The sequence below is a fragment of the Ambystoma mexicanum genome, chromosome 4p, assembly GCF_040938575.1.
Source record: "Ambystoma mexicanum isolate Mex_15411 chromosome 4p, UKY_AmexF1_1, whole genome shotgun sequence".
NCBI classification, from domain to species: Eukaryota; Metazoa; Chordata; class Amphibia; order Caudata; family Ambystomatidae; genus Ambystoma; species Ambystoma mexicanum.
In genome coordinates, this window is record NC_090927.1 from 464,310,814 (window position 1) to 464,336,832 (window position 26,019).

Consider the following 26,019-nt stretch of genomic DNA (forward strand, 5'->3'; position numbering starts at 1 on the left):
AGAGACACAGAATAATTACATATCTGCATCGATACAAGATAGGGGGAGCCCTACTGCAGGAAACCCATCTAAATAAACTGAGGCAAGAGACACTAGCACAGAAATGGGGAGGCCAAGTCACAGGTTCCACATTCTCAGCACACGCCAGGGGGGTCCTCATTTGGGTGGCCCCAACAGTCCCGCTGAAGATAACACACACTAAGACGGATGACAAAGGTAGAATGGTGGTAATACAGGGGACATTGGAAAGGTAAGCATAGTGAATACATATGCACCGAACCATGATGCCACGACTTTCTTCCGATCCCTGTACGCAAGGTTATGACCCTATAGGGATAGGGTTATATTATGGGTAGGGGACTTCAATTGCACACTGAACCCCAAAATAGACAGATCGGATGATAAATTTAGAAGACCGGCACCACCCACCATACCCTACTACAATCCTTTAACTTGGTAGATATATAGAGGACCATACATCCAGAGGCTAGGGAGTACTCGCACCACTCCATGCCACACAGAGTGTACACAAGGCTTGATTGGGTGATAACTGCGCCTAGACCCCCAATACCAACCTGGAGACTCAGGAGCGAATCCCTACTAGACGCTGCATTTAAAGAACATGTAAGAGTACATACGGAAGAATTTTCCAAAAACTAATGTAGGCAGGTTGAATCAGTGGGGGTAGTATGGGAGCAATACGAGGCGATGAGTAGAGAGATGATATCCAAATCAAGCGGGATACGTAGAAACATCACTTCTGAATTAAACAGAATAGAGCAAGCACTAGTGGCGGAATGACAAACTAGGGGCAGAGGCTAAATTGAGACTCAGGTGTATGGCCCAGTGGCATAGACTGGGCAAATTCAGTTATGCGAGATATGTGGAAAAATACATGCACAAGGGGTCAAATCAAGCATGCTGCTGGCATGGCTATATAAAAATAACAAAAGAAGAACACCAATACACTCAGTTCAAACGGAAGAAGACAGCATAAGTAACACCCAGGTAGGGGTGAACAAAGCTTTCTACGAATACTATAGGGGGATGTATGGAGACATCAAGGGAGGAACGAAGAACTACAGAAGGCATTAGACCTAATACATTTACTGCACCTTGAGGAACAGGAATCAAATATGCTAGATGAACCTATAACGACAGATGAAGTGACGGCTATAATAATGGCGCTACCCTCAGGCAAGACACCAGGCACAGACGGTTTGCGGGCCGAATACTACAAAGAATACACAAGACAGCCTTTCGCCGGTCCTGACGAAAGTATATAATGAGGCGTTTGAGGCAGGAATAATCCCAGATAGTATGAGGAAAGGGGTGATAATACCACTCCCTAAACCCAACGAAAAAAACAGAGAATTGTGCCTCCTATAGGCTCCAGTCCCTACTGAACCAGGACTTCAAAATCCTAACGGCACTATTCGCGAGTAGGCTCAGGAGAGTAATAGAAGAACTGATCCACCCTGATCAAACTGGATATGTTCCAGGCAGGAATTTTTTCTGGAACCTACAGAGGTTACACCACATCATAAGCAGCACCGAAGGAAGGAAAGAGCATTGTGCGTTAGCCTCACTGGATGCAATGAAGGCATTTGATTCAGTGCATTGGGACTGGCTGTACGCAACAATGGGCAGACTAGTCTTTGGGCCAAATTACACGAGATGTGTCAAACTACAATACACTAAAGGTGAGGGTAAGAACAGGGGGCATCTTTTCAGACAGATGGGAGTTAAAGAAGGGCACCAGACAGGGTTGCCTGTTATCCCTGATACACCATAGCAATGGGACCCATAGCGGCCTTCCTACGGCAGGAATTCCACGGTGCCGGAATCACTATAGATGGGGTGCAAGACATAGTTTCAATGTACGCGGACGACATGTTATTTTATGTACAGGAACCTGAGGAGAATTTACAACATGTATTAGATGTCCTAGACAACTTCAGGAAGATGTCAGGAATCAACATTAATAGGACCAAATCCTGTTTATTCCCGCTAGCTACACTAGCTGAGGAAAATAGCACTAGGCTGCCATCCCTAGCACTCCCATGGGTTAAAAACACCTTCCGGTATCTGGGATTGCACACGTGCCATAACCCGGAACAGGAACACATACACAATACTGTAAAAGCGATGGAAAGGCTAGTTAACTCAAAGAAATTCTGGGGTAAGTTACCACTATCAGTAATGGGGATAGCTGCACTGCTGAAAATGGTGGCCCTTCCCAGATTAGTACAATTCTTTACAAGTTTGGATAGAGAATTCAGAAGCTTCTTATGGCAAGGCTGTAGACATAGGGTGGCACTCAGCACGCTGCAGTGACCTTATGAAAAGGGGGGGGGCGCTGAGAATCCCAAACTTTGAACTGTATTACCTGGCAAGTCAGATGCAGTATGCGGTAGATTGGCTAGCAGATGATCCCACAGTAGACTGAGCACTCCTACAACCATCAATACAACATTTACACTTGAAGGACTGGTATGGGTCCCCCCACCAGAACCACAAGGATCCCCACAATTAGTGAAAATGGGGATGCAAATATGGTGCAGAACTTGCACAAAAATGGGAATCAAAGACCCACTATCATCACAAGTCACCCTAGCAGCGGGAATGATTGACAAGGCTGAGGGCCAGTGTGCGGTTACACTGGGAGACGTGTGGGATCATACCCATTGGAGATATGAGGGGCGACGGGCCTTGTAAATTTCAAGAACTGCAGGGAATAACCGGGATACAAGGCGGGCAGTACCTCCTATATTGCTCAATGGTAAATACGATTAAGAGAAGAGGGCCAGCAGTAGTGGAAGACACAATAGGTTGTGAAGAAGTAGAAACAATTATAAATATCTCAGAAGGAGGGCACACCATATCAAGATTGTATGATGCGTTAATAGAACACCACTCTAAAGGGGAATTGAGAACCAAGGCAAGGTGGGAAGCTGAGCTGGGCAGGACCTTCACAGAAAAAGAACGGGTGAGGATATCTAAATATCATAAAAAGGTATCCAGAAATGCAAGACAGCAGCTACTATAATTGTATGTAATACAGAGAGCTTACCTGACTCCGAAAGTAATAGCAGGATTCAGGGGAATAAACACTCAGAGCTGTCGCAAATGTAAATGTATGAACGCTGGAATGCTACACATGTTTTGGGAATGTAGAATTATATAAATGTTTTGGCATGAAATAGCACAGAAAACAGAAAAAGGAGGAATAGAGAGGGCCAATCCGTGGGGGCATGCATACTGGGACTATTCCGGAGGGGCTTGAAAGGTAAAGCATTGGGGAAACTTAAAGACTTAATATATGTGTTGGCTAAACGCAGCATAGCCATGAACTGGAAATCCGAGACGGACCGCACGTAGAGCAGTGGTGGAAGGACCTACAAAAATGGGTTATGGCAGAGACTAGTGTATGGAAACAGGCAATAGGGAAGCAAAATAATGAGACTTGATGAGCCCAGAGGCAAAAAAGTAGAGAAAGGAAACCTACAAGGAAGAGTATGCAATTAACGGAGAAGCTATAGCATGGCAAGTTAAGGGGCTGAGTGGAGGGAGGGTAAGTTGGAATGGGTGTTACAAGAAAATTAAGTGAATACAGAAGGATGCCTACTTGAATGTCTATGTATATACACACCTGTATGTTGGTATGAAAAAACAATATACATTTTTTTTTTTAAATGTGTGCCCCATCGCTCTCCCATTTGTACTCCAATGCAACAGTTTTGGCTTATAGTTGACATGAAAGCACCCCCTAATCATCAAATCAAACAACCTCTTTGGTTTTGTAGCGAAATATGTATATACCTGGCACACTCTAGAGTAGTTTTCATCCAAAACAATTCACTCCAGGAGAGATCACAGAATTTATATACTATTATACATTATAACAAGATCACAGTTCGAAGTGAAAAGTAAACATTCTTAGCATATGACTGATGAACTATTTGTTTTCCAAGACATTTCACCTTCGTATGTATCCTTTTTCATCAACACATGAAGTTAGTTTATTGTTAACAGGGATATTCCAATACTCACGATTTTTGACAAAGCTTTAGCGAACTAAGCCAGTACTTCGGGTTCACAGTTGTGAGTACATTGTCCTTTTCTTGCATAATTCCCTCCAAACTATGGGCATGAAAACAAGCTCTCTCTGTGTTTTCTTCCTCCCAATTAAAATGGAAACTGGAAGGGCTTTGCTTTTCAGCAGACTGCACTGAACCAGCCAATCTTTCGAATTGCCTTTGCAGGTTTACAGTCATCTCTGGGGGGAGAGAAAAACACTTCCCTTTATTCCAACGTAAATTATGTTTTCATTGTACAGCACCAGCCTTATGACACATGCATTCCCCAAAATTAATGACAACATGATTTATTTAAAACTATCTTCTATCAAGCGAGTATTGACACAACACTCAATCACTAGATGGTGTCAGTGAAATGTTTGTTACCTCACCTCACAAAGAGGTTAACTCTCACCATGCACTCTACCACCTTGTCCACACTCCAACTTTCCCTATCAGTATCTAGTGAAGATGTTGCTGAATATGCACTCAAAAGCAGCTTCCTTCGTTCCTTGGCATAGCACGATACATCACGGCAGTACAGGTTAAAAAAAAAAAAGAAAATGGGGCAGTGATTGCCACCAACGTCAGTTACAATTACTGGCACTTGGTTGTGCAAGTTTGCCACGGGATTAAGAGTGGGTAACAGCAGTGTAATTCCACATTTTTTGCAGTCCATTGGACTCAATTGGGGATTTGGTGGATTAACCGTGGGCGATCATTCAGCAGTAAATCTGCCTGCTGCTGCAGGTCAATCCTCCAATTCAAGGACAAACCTATAATTCAGTGGTGCGGAACGGTTTACAGTGATAATTTCGACAACAAAAATGTCAAAAGTCAAAATATTGAAAAAAAAATGTCGACTTTTTTTTTCAATGCATTTTTTTTTTAATGGGGGGGTTCCCCCCCAACCCCCCTTTTTTAGTTTTTTTTAAAATTTTTCCCTTTTTTTTAACTCCCAAACCCCTAAAATAAATATATAATTAAAAAAAACGAAAGTCGACATTTTTTTTTCGACATTTTTTTGTCGACATTTTTGTCTGTCGACATTTTTTTTTCGAAATTATGACCACCCACCGTGCGGAACACAAGGCAGTAATTCCATTACAGCAACAAAAAAAGTGGCAGTAACGGAGTTACTCCAACTTTGCTATCGCAGCACTGAATTTATACAAAGGCTTATTTAAATTCAATGGCGTAAGCGTTTTGTTTCAGTATTGTTTTGACGCAGTATACAGTTAAACTAAACTTTACACACTTAGTCGTACATTTATGACGAAACATAGCACTTCTAATACATCTCAAATCAAATGACAATATCACCTTTTGATTAAACTATCCTTTCTTCAATAAAAATCCACAACCTCATTAATGCTATAATCAAAGGACGGCTCTCTGACAGCAAGGCAGTTTATCCAACATTCGTTAGAGTGAGTCTGTCATGAAGATCCGCTTGAAGCCCAAAGCCAAGTGCAACTCTTGGTAAGACTCTGACCTCGTCACCCTTAAACGCAAGTGTAGGGTGGCTGAGAGGAAATGGCGGGCATCTTGTGCATCCTCTGACAAACTGGCCTGACGCCTGCTACAAAGGTAATACCGGCTCTCTGTCCGCACTAAGAAGAGAGCCCACATCCAAGCCCGCATCTCTGCGGCATCTAACAACTCGGCCGAACTCTTTAAAATCTGCAAGGAGCTGGCCAATCCTGCTGCAGTCTCTACTTCTCCTGTCCCCTCCCAGGCCCTCGGCACGGCCCTGACTTCTCATTTCATCTCTAAAACCCAGGATATCCTGTCCATCCTCTCGTTCTCTCCTCCACTTCCAGCTTCTCTGTCTGCTACCTCCGGCCCCCCTGCAGCTACTGCCTCTTTCTCTTCCTTTCCTCTGTTCTTCACTGACGAGATTTGTAGACAAGTCCGCTCTATGAAAGTCTTGTCAAAACAGGTTCTTCCCCGTTTGTCCAAAACCATCAAGGAGCATATTGACACTCTCGCTCATGGCCAGGCGACTTCTGCAACCACTCCTTCGCCACCGGAGCCTTCCCCTCTCCTCCGAAGCATTGTCTTGTGTAGCCTCTTCTCAAGAAACCAACAGCCGACCCCTCCTGCCCGGCCAACTATCGCCCAATCTCTATCACTCCTTTCCTGGGCAAACACCTTGAAAAGCTGGCGTTCTCCCAGCTTAATCTTCACTCTGATTCGGATGGTTGTCTCCATGACCATCAGTCTGGCTTCAGAGCAGCCAGAAGCACGGAAACTGCTCTCCTGAACATCCGTGAAGACCTGTTCTCCAACCATAATTCTAATTTCCCCTCTGGCCTCATCCTACTCTATCTCTCTTCGCACTCTGAAACACTTGTGTATAAGCGTGATGCAAATAAAATATCAATAACACATCAATATCTTGTGCCTTTGCCACGGTCAACCATGCCATCCTGCACAACCGCCTCCGTGATAACCTGGGTATCACTGATCAGGCCCTGGCCTGGCTGACCTCCTTCCTCTGCATCCTACCCTGCCAGGTCCAACTTGGGTCCTTCCTTTCCTCTATCTCACTCTCCACTTGTGGTGTTCCCCGTGGGGTCAAACCTCTATCCCTGGCTTTTCAACCAATACCTGGCACCCCTCACCCACCAGATTGATGCTCTCTGCTCCAACTTTCAGTGCTATGCGGATGACACTCAGTTCGTTTTCAGGCTCCCCTCTGCCCCCTCCTCTCTCACTCTCATCTCTGACTGTCTGTCTGCAATCCAGGAGTGGTGTGCCGCCAACGACCTCTGCCGTAATGCCAGTAAAACAGAGATCCTCACATCTGCACTCCTGCATCTTCCTTTCCTGTCACTCTCTGGCTGGCCTCCCTTGGCCCTCTCCCTGCTCCCACATGTGCGGCTAAGAACCTCAGGGTCAAGTTCGACTACACACTTTCCTTTTCTCCACACATCTCTGACGTCTCTAAGAAGTCAAACTACCAACTGCACCTTCTCTGGTATTTTTCCTTTCCTCTCTTTCCACTGTCTCTAGAGCTCTGGTTCTCTCTAGGCTGGACTACTCTCCGCCATCTGCAACTCATCCAGAACAGGACTGCAAGACTTGTCCTTGGCCTCAAGCCCAGGGATTGTATCCCTCCAGCCCTGAAATCTCTTCATTTGCTCCCAGTGGCTGCAAGGATTAAGTTCAAGACCCTTTGCATTGTCCACAAGGCATTCTGGCATCTGCGTCTGGAATACCTTCAACTCTCACTTGGGAAATACCTTCCCACTCGAGCTCTTCGCTCCTCCACCTCCAACTCCCCCAGGGTCAGTCGCTTCTCCAAGCAAAGAGTTGGTGGTAGAGCACTCTCTTCGGCTGGGGCCTCCCTCTGGAACAGCCTCCCTGTCTCTCTGATACTTGAGGAGAACCATCTTTGGTTCCGGAAGCACCTCAAGACCTTACTCTTTGCTTCTGACTTCTCTCTTCCTCTCCCCTGCTGATCTCTGTCTGTTTCTGCACTGGGCATCTGGCCACCCTCTGATTTCAGGCCCAGAACCCTGCCCACCCAGCTGCATACCCGCACTTCCTCCTGGCAACCCTTGCACTTGGGTCTGTATCTGCAACCCTACAGTCCCTTTACTTGCACTTATTAGACACACGTTGTCTGCGCTTAATTCTTGCACTTGACACCTGCTGGCCGCACTACATGTTGTTTTGATCGTGTGTTCAGCACTTTCCACTCCTCCCCTGCCCCTTGTACTTTCCCCCTTCCCTCTGCCCTGCACTTCCGCATTCTCAATGTCACTGGGCCTGGTAAAATCGATGTTTTGTCCTCCCTTGTGCCCCTCCCTTGCCTCGTCGCGCCCTGAAACACTTGTGCATGGGTGCAATATAAATAAAACATCATATGATAAGCATTACTTACCGTAAAAGCATTTCTGATGGTTTTACATGCTTTGATTGACATACTGTGCATATGGTCCAACATCCAGAGATAACTGCAGAATATTGCATCTTGTCTTTCGAGAATCGAAAGGGGACGTTGACATGGGCGTGCCTGCAACACTATCCCTACGTGACGTGTAGTGTACCCAAGATCCCTCACGCGTCGAGGACCCTCCAATTGTATTTTTTCTGCCTAGAGGGAGCCTTATGACTATCGTGAGTGAGTACAGAAAAGAGAGAAAGTGGTAAGACGTCTATGTTCCTTCCATCCGAGCCGGGAGGAAGGGTGGGCGCATGTGAATCTAAGCAGATACAATCACCAAAAATGCTTTTACGGTAAGTAATGTATATCTTCTGATGTTTGTTAATCTGCTTAGTATCACATGCTGTGCATAGACTAGCGAGCAGTACCCAGAGTTGGAGGTGGGTTGTGAGAAGGAACAGTAGTGAAAAGATGTCTTCGTACTGCCTGTCCCACCTAAGAATCGGACCTAGAATGAGTGTCTATGCAATAGTGTTTTGTAAAGGTGTGTACAGAACTCCAGGTTGCCGCTTTGCAAATGGACTCAAGGGGAACATTTGCAATGAATGCTATGAACGCCCCAGTGCCTCGAGTAGAATGTGCTCTAGGCTTGAAGGGCAGCTATCATTCTCTTCCTGCCGCCACCGAAACGAAAAAATGATTAGTCTTTCTTAGTGGTCAAGTTCTTTCCATGTAGAACATGACAGCTCTGCCTACATCCAGTGTGTACAGGTTCTTTCTCTGAGACTTGAAGGATTTTGAAAGAATGTTGGTAGTTCTATCGACTGGTTCACATGGAACTTGGAAATGAATTTAGGCGCAAACCTAGGGTGGGTGCGCAGAACCACCTTACCTTTGTGAACTGTTACAAAGGGATCTAGGATTGAGAGCGCTTGTAGTTCACTTACTCTCCTAATGGAGGTAATAGCTATTAAAAAAGCAGTCTTGTAGGTGAGATCTTTAAGACTTGCTTTGTGCATGGGATTGAAAGGAGCTCCCATACGCCTAGTGAACACCACATTTAGGTCCCATCCGGGAGCCGAGTTAGAAATGGGAGGGTGAATTCTCTCTCCCTCCATGAAAGCTTTAATAACTGGTATCTTCCACCATGACACTTTCTGTTGTGATGTAGTGTAGGCTGAAAACGCAGCTAAATGCACTTTTATGGAGTTAAAGACCAGGCCTGAGTCAAGTAAATGAGTTAGGTATAAAACAATGTGTGTGGGAGAGCAGTTAATCGGGTTAATGCTCTTTGAGTTACACCAGATGACAAACCGTTTCCATTTACTGGAATAGCAATACCTCGTGTTTGGTTTTCTTGCCTCCCTGAGAAAGTCCATACATCTCTGAGGGAGTTGCAGGTGCCCAAACTCTATGACCTCAGGAGCCAGGCCGCTAAATTCAAAGTTTGCGGGCATGGGTGAAGCGTCTCCCCTCTGTCTTGCGACAACATGTTGTACGGGCAAGGCAGTTTGACTGGAGGGGATAGGGACATCTACATCATATGAGTGAACCAGGGTTGGTGGCCCAAATGGGGGCCACCAGTATCATTGTGACTGGTTCCTGGTGCATCTTGTGCACAATCTTGTTGAGACTGGGAGTCGGTGGGGGAGGAGGGGACGTAGACACATTTCCCTGACCATGTTATGCAGAGTCCGTTCCCCTTGGAGCGGTTCTGGGGGCACCTGGAGGTGTAATCCTGGCATTGAGCGTTCTCCAGAGTTGCGAACAAATTGATCCCTGGGAAGCCCCATTCTGTGAAAACATTGGAGACGATGTCTCGCTGTAATCGCCATTCTTACTCCATGGGCAACGGAAAGTCTCTGCTGAGTACGTCTGCCAGAAGATTGAGTTCCCCTGGAACATGTTGTGATAACAGGAACATGTTGCGTTTGAGAGCCCACTTCCAAATGTTCTGAGAGTTTGGACAGCCCTAGAGAATGAGTGCCCCCTTGTTTGTTCAGATAGTACATGGCCGTGGTGCTGTCTGTGGGGATCAGGATTGTTTCGCCTGTAGTTGTGTCTGGAAAGCTTTTAGTGCTTTGAACACTGCCAACAGTTCCAACAGGTTTATGTGGTTGGATGCTATGTCGGACGACCAAACTCTGTGCGCTGTTTGTTGAAGCAGGTGAGCTCCCCACCCTGTAAGGGATGCGTCTGTGGTTAGAGTGGCTTCCACTGCGGGGGTGGTGAAGGATTTCCACTTCAAGAGATTCTCCCTCGACCACCACTGCAGCGAGAGAACGAGGGCTGGCAAGACAACCACTACATCATCCCACTGTACGCTGGCCTGACACCACTGGCTGTTGAGCCTCTCTTGCATTGAGCGCATGCGCAGGCGCGCGTGAGGAACCAAGTAGATACATGACGCCATCATTGCTAGCAGTCGCATAGCTTTGCGTACCGTCACCTCTCGACTGGCTACATACTGAGGGATTTGAAACAACATGTTTTGAACCCTCTCGTTGGAGGGCAAGACGAGGCCGTCCTTTGTTCGAATTAGAGCCCCTAGGAACTGTTTGACCTGACTGGGGTCTAGGCTGGACTTCTTCTCGTTGATAGAGAATCCCAGACTGAATAAAAGATCTATCGTCTTTTGGGTATTTGACAGACATGTTTCGCAAGAGTCCCCTGTTATGAGCCAGTCGTCGAGGTAAGGATAGTCCGGGATCGATTGCCTGCGCAGATGTGCTGCTGCCACCGCTAGTACCTTTGTAAATACCCTTGGTGCAGATGCTATGCCGAAGGGTAGAACCTTGAACTGATTTATAATGCTTGTCTTGTATCATAAATCTGAGGTATTTTCTGTGCGCTGGCAACATTGAAATATGAAAGTATGCATCTTTCATGTCCAGTGTTGCCATGTAATCCCCTTGTGATAGGAGTGGAATTACTTCCTGCAGAGTGACAATGCAGAACTTTAGTGGCTTTACAAATTTGTTCGCTGGGCGCAGATCTAAAATAGGGCGCATGGTTAGATCCTTTTTGGGTACAAGGCAGTACACTGAATAAATACCTTCTTTTACCTGTGACAGAGGTACGATTTCTATGGCTCCTTTCTCTTGTAGTGTCTCGACTTTCTGAAGAAGTATGCAAAGATGGTCTGGTGTCAGTCGTCTTGCTCGTGGAGGTCTGAATGTTGGGGACCGTCTGAACTCTATACAGTACCCGTGAGACACAGTCTTTAGCACCCACTGGTCTGTATTTATCCCCTCCCATGCCTGAAGGAACGATGTTAGCTGGCCCCGACTGTGGAGGTATGGGAGGGGACCAGAATCTTCGGGTCATTTTGAATCTGAGGCCGGGGAGCCCCTAGGGGTAGAGTTCCGGCCCCTTCCTTTGCCACAACGCTGACCCCTTTGGGGATACAGGGTGGTGTATCCGCTATTTCCCTGTGGAGAGTTCCAATTGTTTCCCGAGGAATATTGTTGTTGAGGGAAGCGTTGGCCATGAAAAAATCGTTTGGACCCAGATCCTCGTCTTTTAGAAGGTCTTTGTGTAATTTGATCCAGTGTTTTCAGGGCATTATGCTCCTATTTGCTGTCTCGAGGTCCTCATCAACTGCCTTACGAAACAGGGTGGAATCTTCCACAGGTTTATTTATCAGTGACGCTTGTGTATCTGGCTTGAATCCAGAGTTCCGTAGCCACGCATGTCTCTTCAGGAGTGTGCCCTGAGCCAGGGATCGACCAGCCATTTCGGCAGAATCCAAAGTGTTTTTAAGTATGCTTTGGTTCACTTGTCTGCCCTCAGTGACAGTGGTGAGGAGGCTAGTACGTAGGGGTTCGGGAACCTCCTGTATGCCTTCCTGTAGTAAGGCCCACTGGGCATCGGCGTAGCTGGCCAACAAGGTCGTGTTGTTGGCAATACGTGTTGAAAATGCTTCTGCGACCGTGATCCTCTTCCCAAGGGCATAGAGTTGTTTATCTTCCTTATCAGGGGGTGCCTCGCCGGTTGATAAAGGGACCCCTGCCTTCTTTCGTGTAGTAGTCACCATCAGAGAGTCTGGGGTGGAGTGACCTCTGATATAAAAAGGGTCTGAGGGAGAAGGAGGAAAGAGCTTTTCTATTCATGGGTTGACACCTCTTGTGAGAGCAGGTGTCAATAAGGAGGGCACCAGATGTTTCTTAATTGAATTAAGGAGGGGAATAGCCTGGCTAGCCGGCGGCTTCTCCTTGAGATTGTCCTCCACAAAGTCTGCTTCGGGGACAGCTTCATCTGTAGCAATCTTAAAGTGACCAGCTGCTTTCCGCAACATTACGTTAAAAGTCAATTGATCATCCGCTGGCAAAGGTATTTACCTAGTGGGGGTGGACTGGGGAGAATCCAGAGACAGGGCATCAGGATCTTGATGATCTGGAGATTGCCATGGTTGAGGATCACCCACATCTGGGTTCTCCTCCCAGCCCTCTATGGGATCATGCATGTCCTCAGGGTTGATGAAATCCTCATCCTGAGTGTCTGTAGGAATGTCTTCTTCAGTTAAGTCGTAGTTGTATATATCCTCCTCTAAAGAGGGGCCAAAAAGCCTTGGAAATGTTGCTTTGGGGCCCACAGGGCTCTCATCCCTTGGCCTTCTTGGTGTGGGTTGTTCTGAATGGGAAACAAACCTGTCCAGCCTTTCCATGCAGTTCTCAAATTTCTCTCTAGTCCAAATCAAAGACCTAGGATGGTCTAGAGGTGGAAAAGGGCCCTCCTCAATACGTTCATCCGTCGGAAAACGTCGAGATTTTAGTCTCAACGTCGAAGACAACCCTTCTTCGCCCTCAGAGAACTCCTCCTGAGGGACCAACAGAGGTGTAACGTCTCTGTGCCTCTCTTTCGACCTATGGGTGGGTTCCAGTACCTCCTTTTAGCCCATCTTTGGACCTCGGTGGATGCTTGGCCTTTTCCCTAGGCCTCTGAGTATTCCTAGACTGCTGTTTCTGAGATTCGGCGGAAAAAATCCTCACTAAGCTGTCGGCGACATTCTCTGCAGTGGGGAGGCACGTAGCTTCAGCCTGCGATTGCGAGGGTGCCTTCTTCGGCAGAGCCAGGGCCTTGTCTTCGACGGCAGCCTTTTCCGGCGCTGCTGTTTTCGGCAGAACCGGAATCCTATCATCGCCAGATGCCTTCTTGCGATGCATCTCGACTGAACCTGGTACATTAGGGGTAGCGCCCTTTGTTTTTTTGATGGGCTGGTCGCTAGGCGCATATGCGGCTGCGGGAAGGGCTGCTGATCCTGGCGGTCGGCAGGTGCCGCGGGAGGTTCTGGTGTGCCCGTTGGCGCTGAAGTCTTCTTCGACCAGGCCGAAGATTGACTTAGGGTTGTGTGTTTTGTGTTGTGTACATGTTCGTCTTTGTCGCCAGGGTGTGAATTCCCCATAGCAGTGCCTAAGCCGTGCCTAGCGGGGCTGGGGACAGACGATGCGGAACGCAAGCGTTCTGTCGAAAGGTCAATAACCTCTGGTTAGGAGGTCCGATCGTCACTCTCACCGTCGTCACATTCGGTGGCTGCGGCAGAAAGAGAAAATTCGCCCTTCGGCATACCATAGGCCGCCCACCGTTTGACTCTACTCTTCTTTAATGTCTTAGGACAGAGGAGCTTACAAGCCGCACGTCGTCCTTCCTTGTGATTGAGCAGCAAGCACCGGTTCCACCGTCTGTGCTCATCTTTCCAAGGGAATTTGCTCTTACAAATAGTGCAACACCTAAATGGAGTCCTCTCCATAGCTGAGGATGGGTAAAGTGACGAAGACCAAAAGGGATAGAGGAAGGAAAGGGAAAGGCATTCTCAGTTTGTATAGAAATGACCACCCCGGCCCCACTATGATCCCTACTGTATAGGCTGGCAGAAGGCCCGGCCACGTGGTCGGCAGCGCCGACTGGATCACCGTCCGTCGGATTCTGAAGGTCTTCGGCAGAGGTCTGGAACAGCCGTTGAAATAAGGGACAGATAAGGTGATCTGATTATTTTATATAACTATTTGACCAAAGGTCGGGGGGACAATAAGCAATGTCTTTGACGAGCTCCGCATCAAGGCGACCAGTATGCTGGGCAGAAAAAACAATCTTGAGGGACCTCGACACGTGAGGGATCTTGGGTACACTACACGTCCCGTAGGGATAGTGTAACAGGCACGCCCATGTCGACGTCCCCTTTCAATTCTCGAAAGACAAGATGCAATACTCCGCGGTTACCAATGGATGTCGGACCATATGCACAGCATGTGATTCTAAGCAGATTAACAAACATCAGAAAATACATTATATGTGCCTTTATGTTTGGGCCCTATTCTGGGGAGATCCAAGCCCTACTGAATATGCAATCACTCTTCATTGACCGAAACAGCCTTAAAGGTGAAAGCAAAATTGTTATAATGATCTGTTAGGTTATCTTACATTATTGTTTATATATCAGACAGTATCGCCTCATGTCATTCAAATTATAGGTGTTATTACCAATAACTAGTATTCATTCTGTATCATTCTGTGAGCAAGCGCTTAACATGTAGTCCTACAGAGGTTAATTGCAATTATAGGATCTGGCCAAGAGGTGTTTCTGAAACATTCTGGACTCGAAGCATTCTGCTGCAGCTGCCCCCCTAATAATTTCCGCCATTATTATCATATCTCTCTTAAGTCCACCTTGCCATTGGTAAACTTTCTCTGACAACTCTACTCAACACTCCTTACCATACTGACTACTGTACTTGGCTCCCTTTCTTCCATATTTACGGGTTGTAATCAGTGAGCGAAGTGAGCGGGAACGGTCGGGAGCAGTGTTCCACTACTTTTATTGTTTTCTGTTTGCCATTCCTCTACTTTTGACAACCATATTCACTCTTCTATACAGAGGATTTGTACAGTCATGTACCTGTGTCAGTGTAAAGTTGTAATACGCGCCTTAGTTACTAGTCACATAGACTATTGCAATACTCCGGCCGCAACACCATGTCACATGTTGCACTATGCTTCCCCCTACTCTTGCCCCTGCTGAGACCACAGTTCCACTACTTTTCTCGGTACACTCCTACCACTGGTTGTAATTCCCAAGGGGACAGGAACAGGGCATGCTGTGCAGCAGAATGTATGACCAAACCCCCTTCCACACAAGCCAACCTCTCTCACATGGTACCGGACTCAACAGGAAGTCTTTCATCAGCGTGATAATAATTTGGTCTCTTACTAGCAAGGGCAGGGGGAGGACTATGGAATAGTACAGTGGTTATTAAGGGTCAGTGGCAGATGGTGAATTTCTTTCTCTGGTGGGGTGTAAATATTTCCCACTAAGTGACCAAGGGTAGCGAGGTACTGTGAATCAATCAAAATCCAGTTGGGAGGGTACGCTGCACAGAATCTTTTTTATTTAAATGACTTATAATGATGGCTTTCACAGCACACATTGTTTAAAACTGGCCAAGTAGCACTGCAAATCGAATTCGGTTCAGTAGGGTAATACTTGACAAAAATCAAATAGAAAGGTAGACCAATCTTTGCAGTAGCAAAGAATCTAAACATTTTTAGATTGTTTGCAAATGCAAAAGCTACATTTGAAAGGTATTAGCTCCAAGATATAAATAAAACAAAAAGGGAGGGGTGGCAACCATGTGCCCTCTATTGGGGAGTCTCCACTGATTACAGTAATACTGTGCTTACTTCTATGTCTTGTCCCCTTTCCTCCACACTTATGGGAGGTTACAAAGCTCCTTATATTTAATAGGAAAGCAGATTTCAAAGTTACCCTGGGGAAAAAGATGAAACATGTAAAAAAAAAAAAAGGTATGCATGACTACTCGTCAAAAGTGCATGTCAGCCCTGGAACATATGTCCATAGAGTAACATTTACCATAGCAATTCAGGCTTGCCTATGTGGCCACCTTACATGTATCTACCAAGTGTATGTCTCTGAACAGCTAGTGAGGCTATCCATCACCAAATTGTAATCTTTGATGCCTCGAATCTATGACAAAAACCCACATAGGTGACAAACAGTGGTTTGCAAAATCTTAAATCCTTTGTTCTTTCAAGCTAAAACTTCAGAGGCCTACATACATCTCCAATTCTTTTCGTATCACCCTTTTTCAGGCAGGCATGCTTCTAATATCAAGGATCGGGGGCCCAGGCCACCACCTCAACATGTCCCATGACTGAACCAAGCATGCTGAGCTATCCGATTGGTGTCTGCAATCCCTGTTAGAAACTGCTTCTACTTTTCTGTAGGGAGGACAACAGGAAACTCTGTAATATCCTTCAATGTGTTAACATTGCAAGCAGTCAGAACGCATTTCGCAATTGTCTGTCCTGGGTGGAGGATGTGGGTTATGTTAGCCTTTATGCCCACAGTTTCCATAGCCTTTACTTACCTGCGCAACAGTGCCACAGTAAAAGGCAGAACTATGTTCTTATTGGCATCTAGTTTATTTGAAACTTTTGCCTTTACATATAAACATATAGAAAATATTTTAGTATTTTTAGTATCATTTTAGAGCATACCTTGCAGTAACAGAAGAAAAAATATAAGCAAAAATAAATAAACAAACAAACAAAACAAAAAGAAAACAAAAAGACAAAAAAAGAAGAGAGTTGGTGGTGTCCCTTTAAAATGAGCTAGATGGCTCTTATATATTATTCTTTATGTTTGTCATATTATGCTCGGAGAACATTAGACAATCACTGCGTTTGTATGGAGACCAAGACTGCCTTGTCATCCAGCCCCATCTCTCTAAAGTGTGCTTTAGTTAAGTCAGTTTGTGGATTTTCTATGTTTCATAGACGGGGATGTCTCTCTCAGGCTTTAGAGTTTTCCATGTGTCGGTTCTGAATATCTCATTGAGCATTTTCCCCAGGGTGAAAATCAATTTAAAGTTTTTGCTTTCACCAAGCTTGTGCCACCAGGTATCAACATCCGTTATTCAATAGTCATTCATGAAGAATCCTAGATACTTTTTTCCCAGCGGTTCAAGTTGGTTACCTGTTAGTACCACATGTTTTAATGTTTCATTGGGCTTGTTGCAAAGGCAATACCTATGGTTATCTCCTTGTATTTGTTTCCTGGCGATCAAGAGTTTCTTTGTTCGATATAGATTGAATCTGAATCACATGAATACTGCTCCGTATCTTGGGCTAGGAAATGTATCTAGATGTTCTAATCCAGTCGTTTAGCCACATTTTCTGTTTCCCAGCATTTGGATTATTTATAAGTAGGTCTTCAGAAATTCCGACATTTGTCATGAGCGTCATGCAGCAGTTGGACCAGGCGTCCAATATCCAGTCATTTGGATGATCAGGATTACTTTCCAAAATTTTGAATTGTATTTCAGATTTACTGAGCCGGGTTTTTCGAAATAATGATAATGCATTCCACTCAACTACTGCGTACAACGATTGCAGTCCGAGTTTGTGGCGAATTAGTTGTACTGGCAAGCTTTGTGGAAGGTGAATAATTTTCTTCCAAAAGTGACATTCTATTGTGTCCCAGGTTTTCTGAGTTAGGCACAATGAGGTTTCGGCTCTGTATGTTACAGTAGGGCTCACTTTTTTTTGTAGAAGCATAAGATCGGTGTTAAGGAAAATGTGCCATATTTTCGGCTGATTAAACGGTCTTGGGTAGTCAAAACTTGCATCTTAGATTTCATAGCCATTAGTTGGCTAGCATCGGACTTGCTGGAGATGATTTCAACCCCTAAGTATTTTGTTTTTGGTGTTTGAAGTAAGGGTTCTTTTGCCAAGTACCACTTAAATTTCGATTTCGCTTTTCTTCCTTCTAGAGTTTCAAAAACAACTATTATTGTCTTGGCTGTGCTGACTCTTAGGCCATTTTCGTCAGTATAGATATTTAGCAGATTGAGCTTTCGTTGAATGCCAATTTTGGTTTGATCCAGTAGGATTAGATCGTCCGCATACAATGAACGGCCCAATCTCTGGCCATTTAGTTTCGGAGAGAAGGATGTTTCTTCATGTATTGTAAGCTTCATATCAGATATAAATAGCTCCAAGAGTTCTGAAGCTAACGGACAGCCTTGCTTGAGGCCCTTAGATGTTTTTATGTCTTTTGTCAGCAATCCTTCAGAATTTAATTTGATCAGGATCGTTGTTTCTGTATATAGCGCCTTTATTGGTTCCAAAATGTTCTGCAGACAATTCCACTGGAACAACTTTGCCAAAAGTAACCTTAGGTTAACACTTTCGAAAGCTTGAGTGAAATCTATTAGGGCAATATATGTTATTTCTGCCTTATACAACTCTCTCATTTTTAGCATATTCAATAGCAGCAGGTTTAGTGAGCAACTGACTCCTCCCACAAAGCCGCTCTGCCTTTTATCTAGGAGACCTGAGTCTCGGCTCCAACATTTCAATCGGTCCAGTAATAGTGAAGCATAGAGTTTGCCTAGCACATCAAGTAGTGCGATCGGGTGATAGTTTTTTGCATCTGCCCTTGATCCTTTCTTGAAGATTGGAATAAGCACGGATTTCCGCCATGATGGTGGCAAGCTTCCCAATACTCCAATTTTGTTGAAGAGTATATAGCAAAAATCTGACCACTCCTCAGGTGCTTTTTTTATCATATAATTCATTAACGCGTCTGGGCCTGAGGCAGAATTTGTGGACAAGAGAACTCTGCCTTGGGCTGAGGCAGCCGAGACAACCGCTGACTGATCCAGTGGGTTGGAAACCGGGCATAATTTTACCTCAGGTGGAGCTCAAAATATTGCATCCACTTTATAATTCGTTGGACTCAGACTTGACAGAGTACCTAATTATCTTAGATCCCCTGAGTACATGCTGCTGTTGTGACCTTTGTCTGCTAAATACACTATGGTAGAATTGAAGTCAAAGGGTAGAACAATCAACTGGCAATGCAGAGTAGTTAACGTGGAAGGAAGCTACCTTCATTTAGAGGACTGATTCGCAATGTGCATATATGCGCATTTATAGGTGCAGATAACAGAGCCAATCCCCCAACTAGAGAGGAGAATCATTTGAGCCAGAGCATCTTGAATATTTAAACAGGGAGTGAACTTTTAAACTCTTATAGATCGAAGACAGAACTTTGACGTAAGTTACTTATCTTACCTGGTAACGTTCTTTCGATGGGATGTTCCTACGACGTATTCCACATCTTTGACAGTAATGACCACAGCTGTGCTGCTTCAGAAAACTTTTCGGCGTAGGCGTCCTGCATCGATGACATTGATATGCTGTCCCTTGAGGGCTTCCGTCGATGGTCGACGTCACCGGATGTTATATCTAGGACGCACGACACCCGTAGCCTCAGTTGTAGTTTTTTCCCAGAACGTGTGGCACCAATCTCCTGCCAGTGTGACTGCAGAAAGCCTTGCGGAAACATAAGCTGCAATCGCATAAGAAATTCTGTAGAGGAGCAGGCTGGGAGGGTACGATGTGGAATACGTTGGAGGAACATCCCATCAAAAGAACTTTACCAGGTAAGATAAGTAACTTGTTCTTCGAGGGGATTGTGTCCTCCGACGTATTCCACATCTTTGACAGACTCCCAAAGCAGTACCAACATATGGAAGTTGGAAAAGAATTTATAATTTCATCAATTTAGAATGCCTAATCAAATTGCCAAATATAGGACTGCCTTACCAAAGGCCAAATCTTGCCTATGGATAGAGTCCAGGGAATAGTGTCTCACAAAGGTACGGACAGAAGCCCACGTGGCTGCTTCGCAAATACTGCGAATCGGGATGCCCCTCTGTAGAGCTGTGGAGGCAGCTACACCCCTAGTAGAGTGAGCCCATAAGCCTACTGGAGGGTCCTTACCCGCCAAGCGGTAACATTCGGAGATCGTCAAGATAATCCATCTGGACAAGGTCTGCTTGGAAACAGCCTGACCTAAACGCCTTCCAGCATAACCAACAAAGAGCTGATCGTCCATTCTGACCCTGGACATCCGTGAGAGATAGAAACTCAAAGCTCTCCTAGGATCCAACCTATGGCACCTCTCCTTTTCCTTACCAGGATGCGGAGGAGGATAAAACGCCGGAAGAATCACCTTCTGGCTTAAATGAAATTCCGACACAACCTTCGGAAGAAAAGAAGGACGAACCCTAAGGACAACCCGATCCTTATGGAACACCATGAAAGGTGGCTTGGCATAAAGTGCCTGCAACTCACTCACTCTGCGTATGGTAGTAACCGCAACTAAAAATACAGTCTTAAAGGACAACAGTCTCAACGGGCAAGAATGTAAGGGCTCAAACGGAGCTCCCATTAGGAACTTTAAAACCAAATTCAAATCCCATCCCGGCACCTAGAAAGGCGACGGTGGAAAGACATTAGTTAGCCCTTTCAGAAACTGTGAAATCAAAGGGATCTTAAAATAAGAACATTCCTCAAATGAGCGCTTAAATATGGACAGCGCCGCCAGGTAACCCTTAATGGTACCTATTTGCAGGCCCTTGTGGGCTAAAGAAAGCAAAAAAAAACAAAACCAAAGGAATGGAACATTGGAAAGGATCAACATTCTGTACCCTGCACCCGTTGGAAAGGATCAACATTCTGTACCCTGCACCCGTCGCAGAACTTCCTCCAATGGCAACGGTACAGGGATTTCGTTGCAGGCCTTCTGGCCGAAAGCAACACCTCCATCAAGTCTTCGGGGAGGTCCCAATCCTTATACCTCAGCCTTTCAGATACCAAGCATGAAGGCTGAGAGAGTTGACCTCTGGATGGAGAACTCAACCCCCCCTCCCGTGAGAGCAGATCGTCTCGGTAGGGAAGACGACGTGGAGGGCAGATGGACATGTCTAGAAGGTCCGGGTACCACGCTCTCCTGGCCCATGCCGGAGCAATGAGGATCATCTGGCAACACTTGTGGAATGACGGGGACTGGAGGGAAAGCGTACAGCAGTGGGAAGGACCACTCCACTACAAACGCGTCCCCTAAGGCTCCTCTTGGAGGAAATTCCCGCAAGCACAATCTTTCGCACTTCCGGTTGACACTGGTGGCGAAGAGATCCACTTGCGAGGTTCCCCAAAGGGCGAAGATCTTCAACAGAACTTCCTGAGCCAGCTCCCACTCGTGAGAGACCGTGCTCTGCCTGCTCAGAGCATCTGCCACTGCGTTTTCATCTCCGGCCAGATAAACTGCCGAAATTGGAATTTCCTGCTGGATGGCCCAGAACCAGAGCTGCATCGCCTCCCTGTACAATGGGAGTGACCCTGCCTCCCCTTTTTGTTGAGGTAGTGCATGGCCACTGTATTGTCCGTCATAATCAGGACATTCTTCCCCCGCACAGATGGCAGAAAAGCCATGTGGCCGAGCAACCTCAAGAACTCGAACACCGGGAGACTCTGGGCACGTTGAAATGTGTTCACCATCTGCAGAATGTGATGACCCCTCACCTGGGGAGGCGAACGCAGCCCCAGGGATGTGTCTAGCACTGCTCTGATGTACTGGAGCCGCTGGGTAGATGTCAAATGAGACTTCTTTAAATTGAGGGAGAAGCCCAGCTTCTGAAGGGAGTGGCAGGTGATGTACAGATGATCCAGGACTTGCTCGGGAGAGCGCGCCCTGATCAGCCAATCGTCCAGGTAGGGGTAGACGGGAATACCCCCTTTCCTGAGATACACTGCCACCACCACCATCAGCTTGGTGAAGACCCTCGGGGCAGAGGTCAATCGGAACGGCAGGACCCGAAACTGAAAATGAGAGTCGCCAACCGCGAACCTCAGGTACCTCCTGTGCTTGGGTTGAATCGACACATGAAAGTAAGCATCCTTGAGGTCGAGAGACACCAACCAATTCTGAAGTTGAAGGGCCTGGAGGGCTTGAGAAAGAGTAACCATCTTGAAATTGTCCTTGCTGAGGAGCTTGTTCAAACCACGCAAGTCCATGATGGGTCTCAAGCCTGCGTCTTTTTTTGGGATCAAAAAATATGGGGAATACCATCCCTTGTTCCTCTCAGCTACAGACACCAGTTCTTTGGCGCCTTTTTCCAGCAGGGACAAGATTTCCTGCTCAAGGAGCGGACCCGGACGCTTCAAAGAGAGCTTCCCCGGTGGATTGTCATGAGGCCTCGGCCGGAAGGGAAGACAGTGGCCGTGGGCTATGATCTCCAGAACCCACACATCTGAAGTAATGGCACGCCATTTTACAAGATGCTGCGCCAGTCTTCCCCCAACCGGCGAACCATGGGACATGGCCTCATGACTGAGCTGACGCGGTTGCGGCAGTGCCTGAGGGCAAAGAGGCAACTGCCCGAGCGGCTTTGGCACCTCGAGTACCTTGCTTTCCACCTCTGGTACTCCTACGGTGGCCCCTTTGACTGGTGGCTCCTCTCAACCTACCAAAGGAAGAGTAGTACCAAAAAGAAACTCCCCTCCATTGCTGTCCCCTAGGACGAAAAGGCGGAGGATGGCCCACTGCAACGCTCAAAGACTTCGCTGCAGCTTTGGAGTTCTGCAACCTCTCAAGGCTCTCGTCAGCCTTGCTGCCAAAAAGATGGACACCATCAAAGGGCATGTTAAGAAGCCGGGATTGCACATCAGGAGCAAACCCCGACTTCTGCAACCATGCAAACCTGCGCATTACGGTGCTCGCCGGCATGGACCGGCTGACACAGTCTGCCATGTCCAGACCTGACTGAACGGATTCACACATGGCATCCTTGCCATCTTGGATGAGGGCTAGAAAATCATCCTGTTCCTCCCCTTCGGGAATATGTTCAGCCGCCAAAGAGGCACAATTCCACAGAGTGTGTGAGTGAATCTTGCCAAGGCACAGAGTTGGCTGCCTTTAAAGCCATACCCCCAGAAGAAAATGCCTTCTTCGCCCAACCATCAAAGCGCTGGCCGTCCCTATCAGGAGGGATGGTAGGGTACGCAGCCTGCTTCGCTGGGGCCGTAGCCGCCTGCACCAACAAACTCTCCGGAGTGGGGTGCATTGACAAGTAGCAGGGATCACCATTGGCTGGACGGTATTTTTTCGGAAACAACTTATTCACTGCCGGGAGACTCTCCAGAGCAGTCCAAGCCACCGCCACCCTTCTTTGCAAAGCCCAATGAAATGGCAACACCGGGTCAGTGGCTGGACCTTGGTCCAGTATATCTGTCAGGTCATCCTGCAGAAAATCAACAGGTGGAGCAGACCACCCCAAGTACTCAGTCACCCTTGACATGAGACGCCGATATGAGGATTCGGCATGTGTACCAGGCTCAGGCCTGCCAAACTCAACCTCCGGTGAGGTGTCGAGACCACTGTAAGGATTGACGTAGGTCTTCCATTTAACTGACAAGACAACAGGTCATCAGGAACCTCAGGAGGCACAACCCCCTCCTCATCCGACCCTACGTTCCAACTCTGAAATGTAGTCCAAAGGCTGGAATAAATCAAGCCTGGGGGGATGACCAGAGAAGGGCTCAACGACAGGCCTCACTGACTTATTGAGAGCCTTCCTCAGAGTTTCCACAGCCCTCCGGGGCACCTCCGGTAAATTCTCCTCAAAAGGCGTCAAGGGCGCCGATGGAATTGGCTTCGACGTCGACCGAGGCGCCAACGACTTCGACAACGGCTTTAAGGCCGGAGCCCCGAGCGTGTCCTTCGATGGCCTCGGCACCGATGGCGTCAACGACTTCTTCGGAGCCGGAGCTTCGAAAGAGTCCCTTGACGGACAAGGCGTCGATGCCTTCTTAGAAGGCCTCACAGGTTCCGACGGTCTCGAGGGCGTCGAGGACCGGGACCTGGACCTGGCACGGCTATGGCGAACAACCTTGTCCGATCGGGACCTCGACGGCTCCCGATGATCGCGCCAACCGCCCGTGCCCAAAAGGTGTGCGAGCGGTGGCTCTAGCTCGTTCCTTGCCGGCTTATCTTGAAGGCGCGGATGGAATGGTGCCCTGTGATTTGAAAATTGCCATCATCTGCTGGTGGAATGCGTCCCATTCAGCCGGCGATGAAGACTAGGTGGGACAAGTCACCCGCCGTCTGGCAGAGTCCTCCGACGAGGACGGGGAAGGCAACCGGTGACGGCACTTCCGAGAATGCCTAGAAGAGGCAGAGGAATGGCAGGACCCACTCCGAGACCGAGACCCCTGGACTTACGCCGACGTAGAGATTCGCCCCTCGAATCGTCGGTCGAAAGCCCAGCAGATTTCGACATACAGGTTTCAGATACCCTACCTACTGATAATTTCTTCTTCCGCAAGGCCTTCGATGTCAAGGACTGGCAGTCATCGCAGTCTTCGGTGGCGTGGCTTTCGCCGAGGCACCAGAGGCAGAAGTCGTGCGGGTCTGTGATGGACATTTTGGAACCGCAGTCCCGACACTTTTTGAAGCCCGACTTCGGTGTAGAAGAAGACAAAGACATTTTCTCAATTCAAACTACAATTACCAAGCGTGCCGAGATTCCGAAGCGAACACGTTCGCGGAAAAAACCGGAACTGAGGCTACAGACGTTGTGCGTCCTAGATATAACATCCGGTGACATCGACCATCGACGGAGGCCCTCGAGGGACAGCACGCAGGACGCCTACGCCGAAAAGGTTTTCCGAAGCAGCACAGCTGTGGTCATTATTGTCAAAGATGTGGAATACGTCGGAGGACACAATCACCTCGAAAAATGTATTGCATTCAATTGGAGCAATGTGAAGATTTCTGATTGAAGTTTCAATGAACATTGCAGGGGAATTTAGTATGGGGAAAAAAAGGTGAGATCTTGGGTTGAGGTAACCTGAATTCCCTGCCCACAACCGAAGCGATCCAAATATGCCCAATTCTCTAGCCGAGAGGTAAAGAAATACCCTTCCATGGGACCACTGTAGAGAAACCCCTCAACGCTCACGCCAGAAAAAAATACCTGCTACGGAAGGAACAAGTAACTGTTGTTCTCCAGCATGGGTCTGGCATGGATTCACATGCTCATGAATATTCCCCCGTTGTCAGGCCGGGAATCCTCGGTAAAGAAAAAATCAGTATCAGTTTTGTTTCTGATCTGTCTTTCTCAGTAGTAACCAATCACTGATCTCTGGGTCATACTGCCCCCAGCCAATGACTGCCCTCTACCTAAGCCCCTTTCCTGGCAGCCATCCTCAGATTTGGTAGCACGTAAAGTGGCAGTATGACCAAGTGAAGAGCCGCAGAGGGAAAGGAGGGAGGGTTCGCATGTGAATCCATGCCAGACCCATGCTGGAGAACAACAGTTACAGGTAAGTAACTTGTTCCTTCTCCAGCATGGGGTCTGGCATGGATTCACATGCTCATGAATATAAGAATACATAGCAGTATACACATGCACAACTACGGGAGGTGGCAACAGGCTTAACATTAAGCAATGCAACAACTCAACATTAAGCATCTCTTACGTCCTCACCAGGCTCGCCTTAAGCGAACAGGTTGCGCAGCACTGCTTGGCCGACCCTGGACTCCTCCCTGGAGTCCCGATCGACGCAGTAGAATCTCGTGAAGGTGTGCGTCGACCTCCACGTAGCAGCCCTGCAGATGTCCAGCAGGGGCACACCAGACAGGAACGCCGTGGTAGCAGCGATCACTCTGGTCAAATGGGCTCTCGGGTTTGCCAACCGGTGACAGTGCATGATGCAGCCGGAGAGCCATCTGGAAATGGAAGCCTTCGAGAGAGCCTTCCCTTGATTCACAGGTCCAAAGTTCACAAACAGCTGTGATGTCTTCCGAAAACTCCTTGTGCGGTCCACGTAGAACTTCAGCGCTCTAGCCACATCCAGCGGGTGCAAAGTCCTCTCGGCCGGAGGCAAAGGCGATGGGAAGAAAACTGGCAACACCAAGGGCTCGTTGAGGTGGAAGTCGGAAGGCACCTTGGGCATAAAGGAGGGGTGCGTCCTCATCACCACCCTCGTGTCGTGAAAAGTCAAGTATGGAGGCTTGCAAGATAGGGCCTGGATCTCTCCCACTCCTGGTGCGGAGGTGATGGCCACAAGAAATGCTGTCTTCCACGACAGGAACTTCAACGGCGCCGAATGCATAGGCTCGAATGGGGCCCCCATGAGCCTGGTCAGCACCACGTTGAGCTCCCACGCCGGGGCAGG

At 47.4% G+C, this 26,019-nt stretch overlaps 1 protein-coding gene across 2 annotated transcripts in view; it reads right to left on the bottom strand.

Annotated features, from left to right (window-relative positions):
• The window catches only part of TAF1B (TATA-box binding protein associated factor, RNA polymerase I subunit B), a 1,890,249-nt gene that overhangs the window by 654,685 nt on the left and 1,209,545 nt on the right, over positions 1–26,019 (bottom strand). For both annotated transcript variants that reach the window (XM_069605992.1, XM_069605991.1), the window contains one exon: positions 4,054–4,279. In XM_069605992.1, coding sequence (XP_069462093.1) covers positions 4,054–4,279 — 226 coding nt within the window. The remainder of the gene's footprint in view (positions 1–4,053; positions 4,280–26,019) is intronic.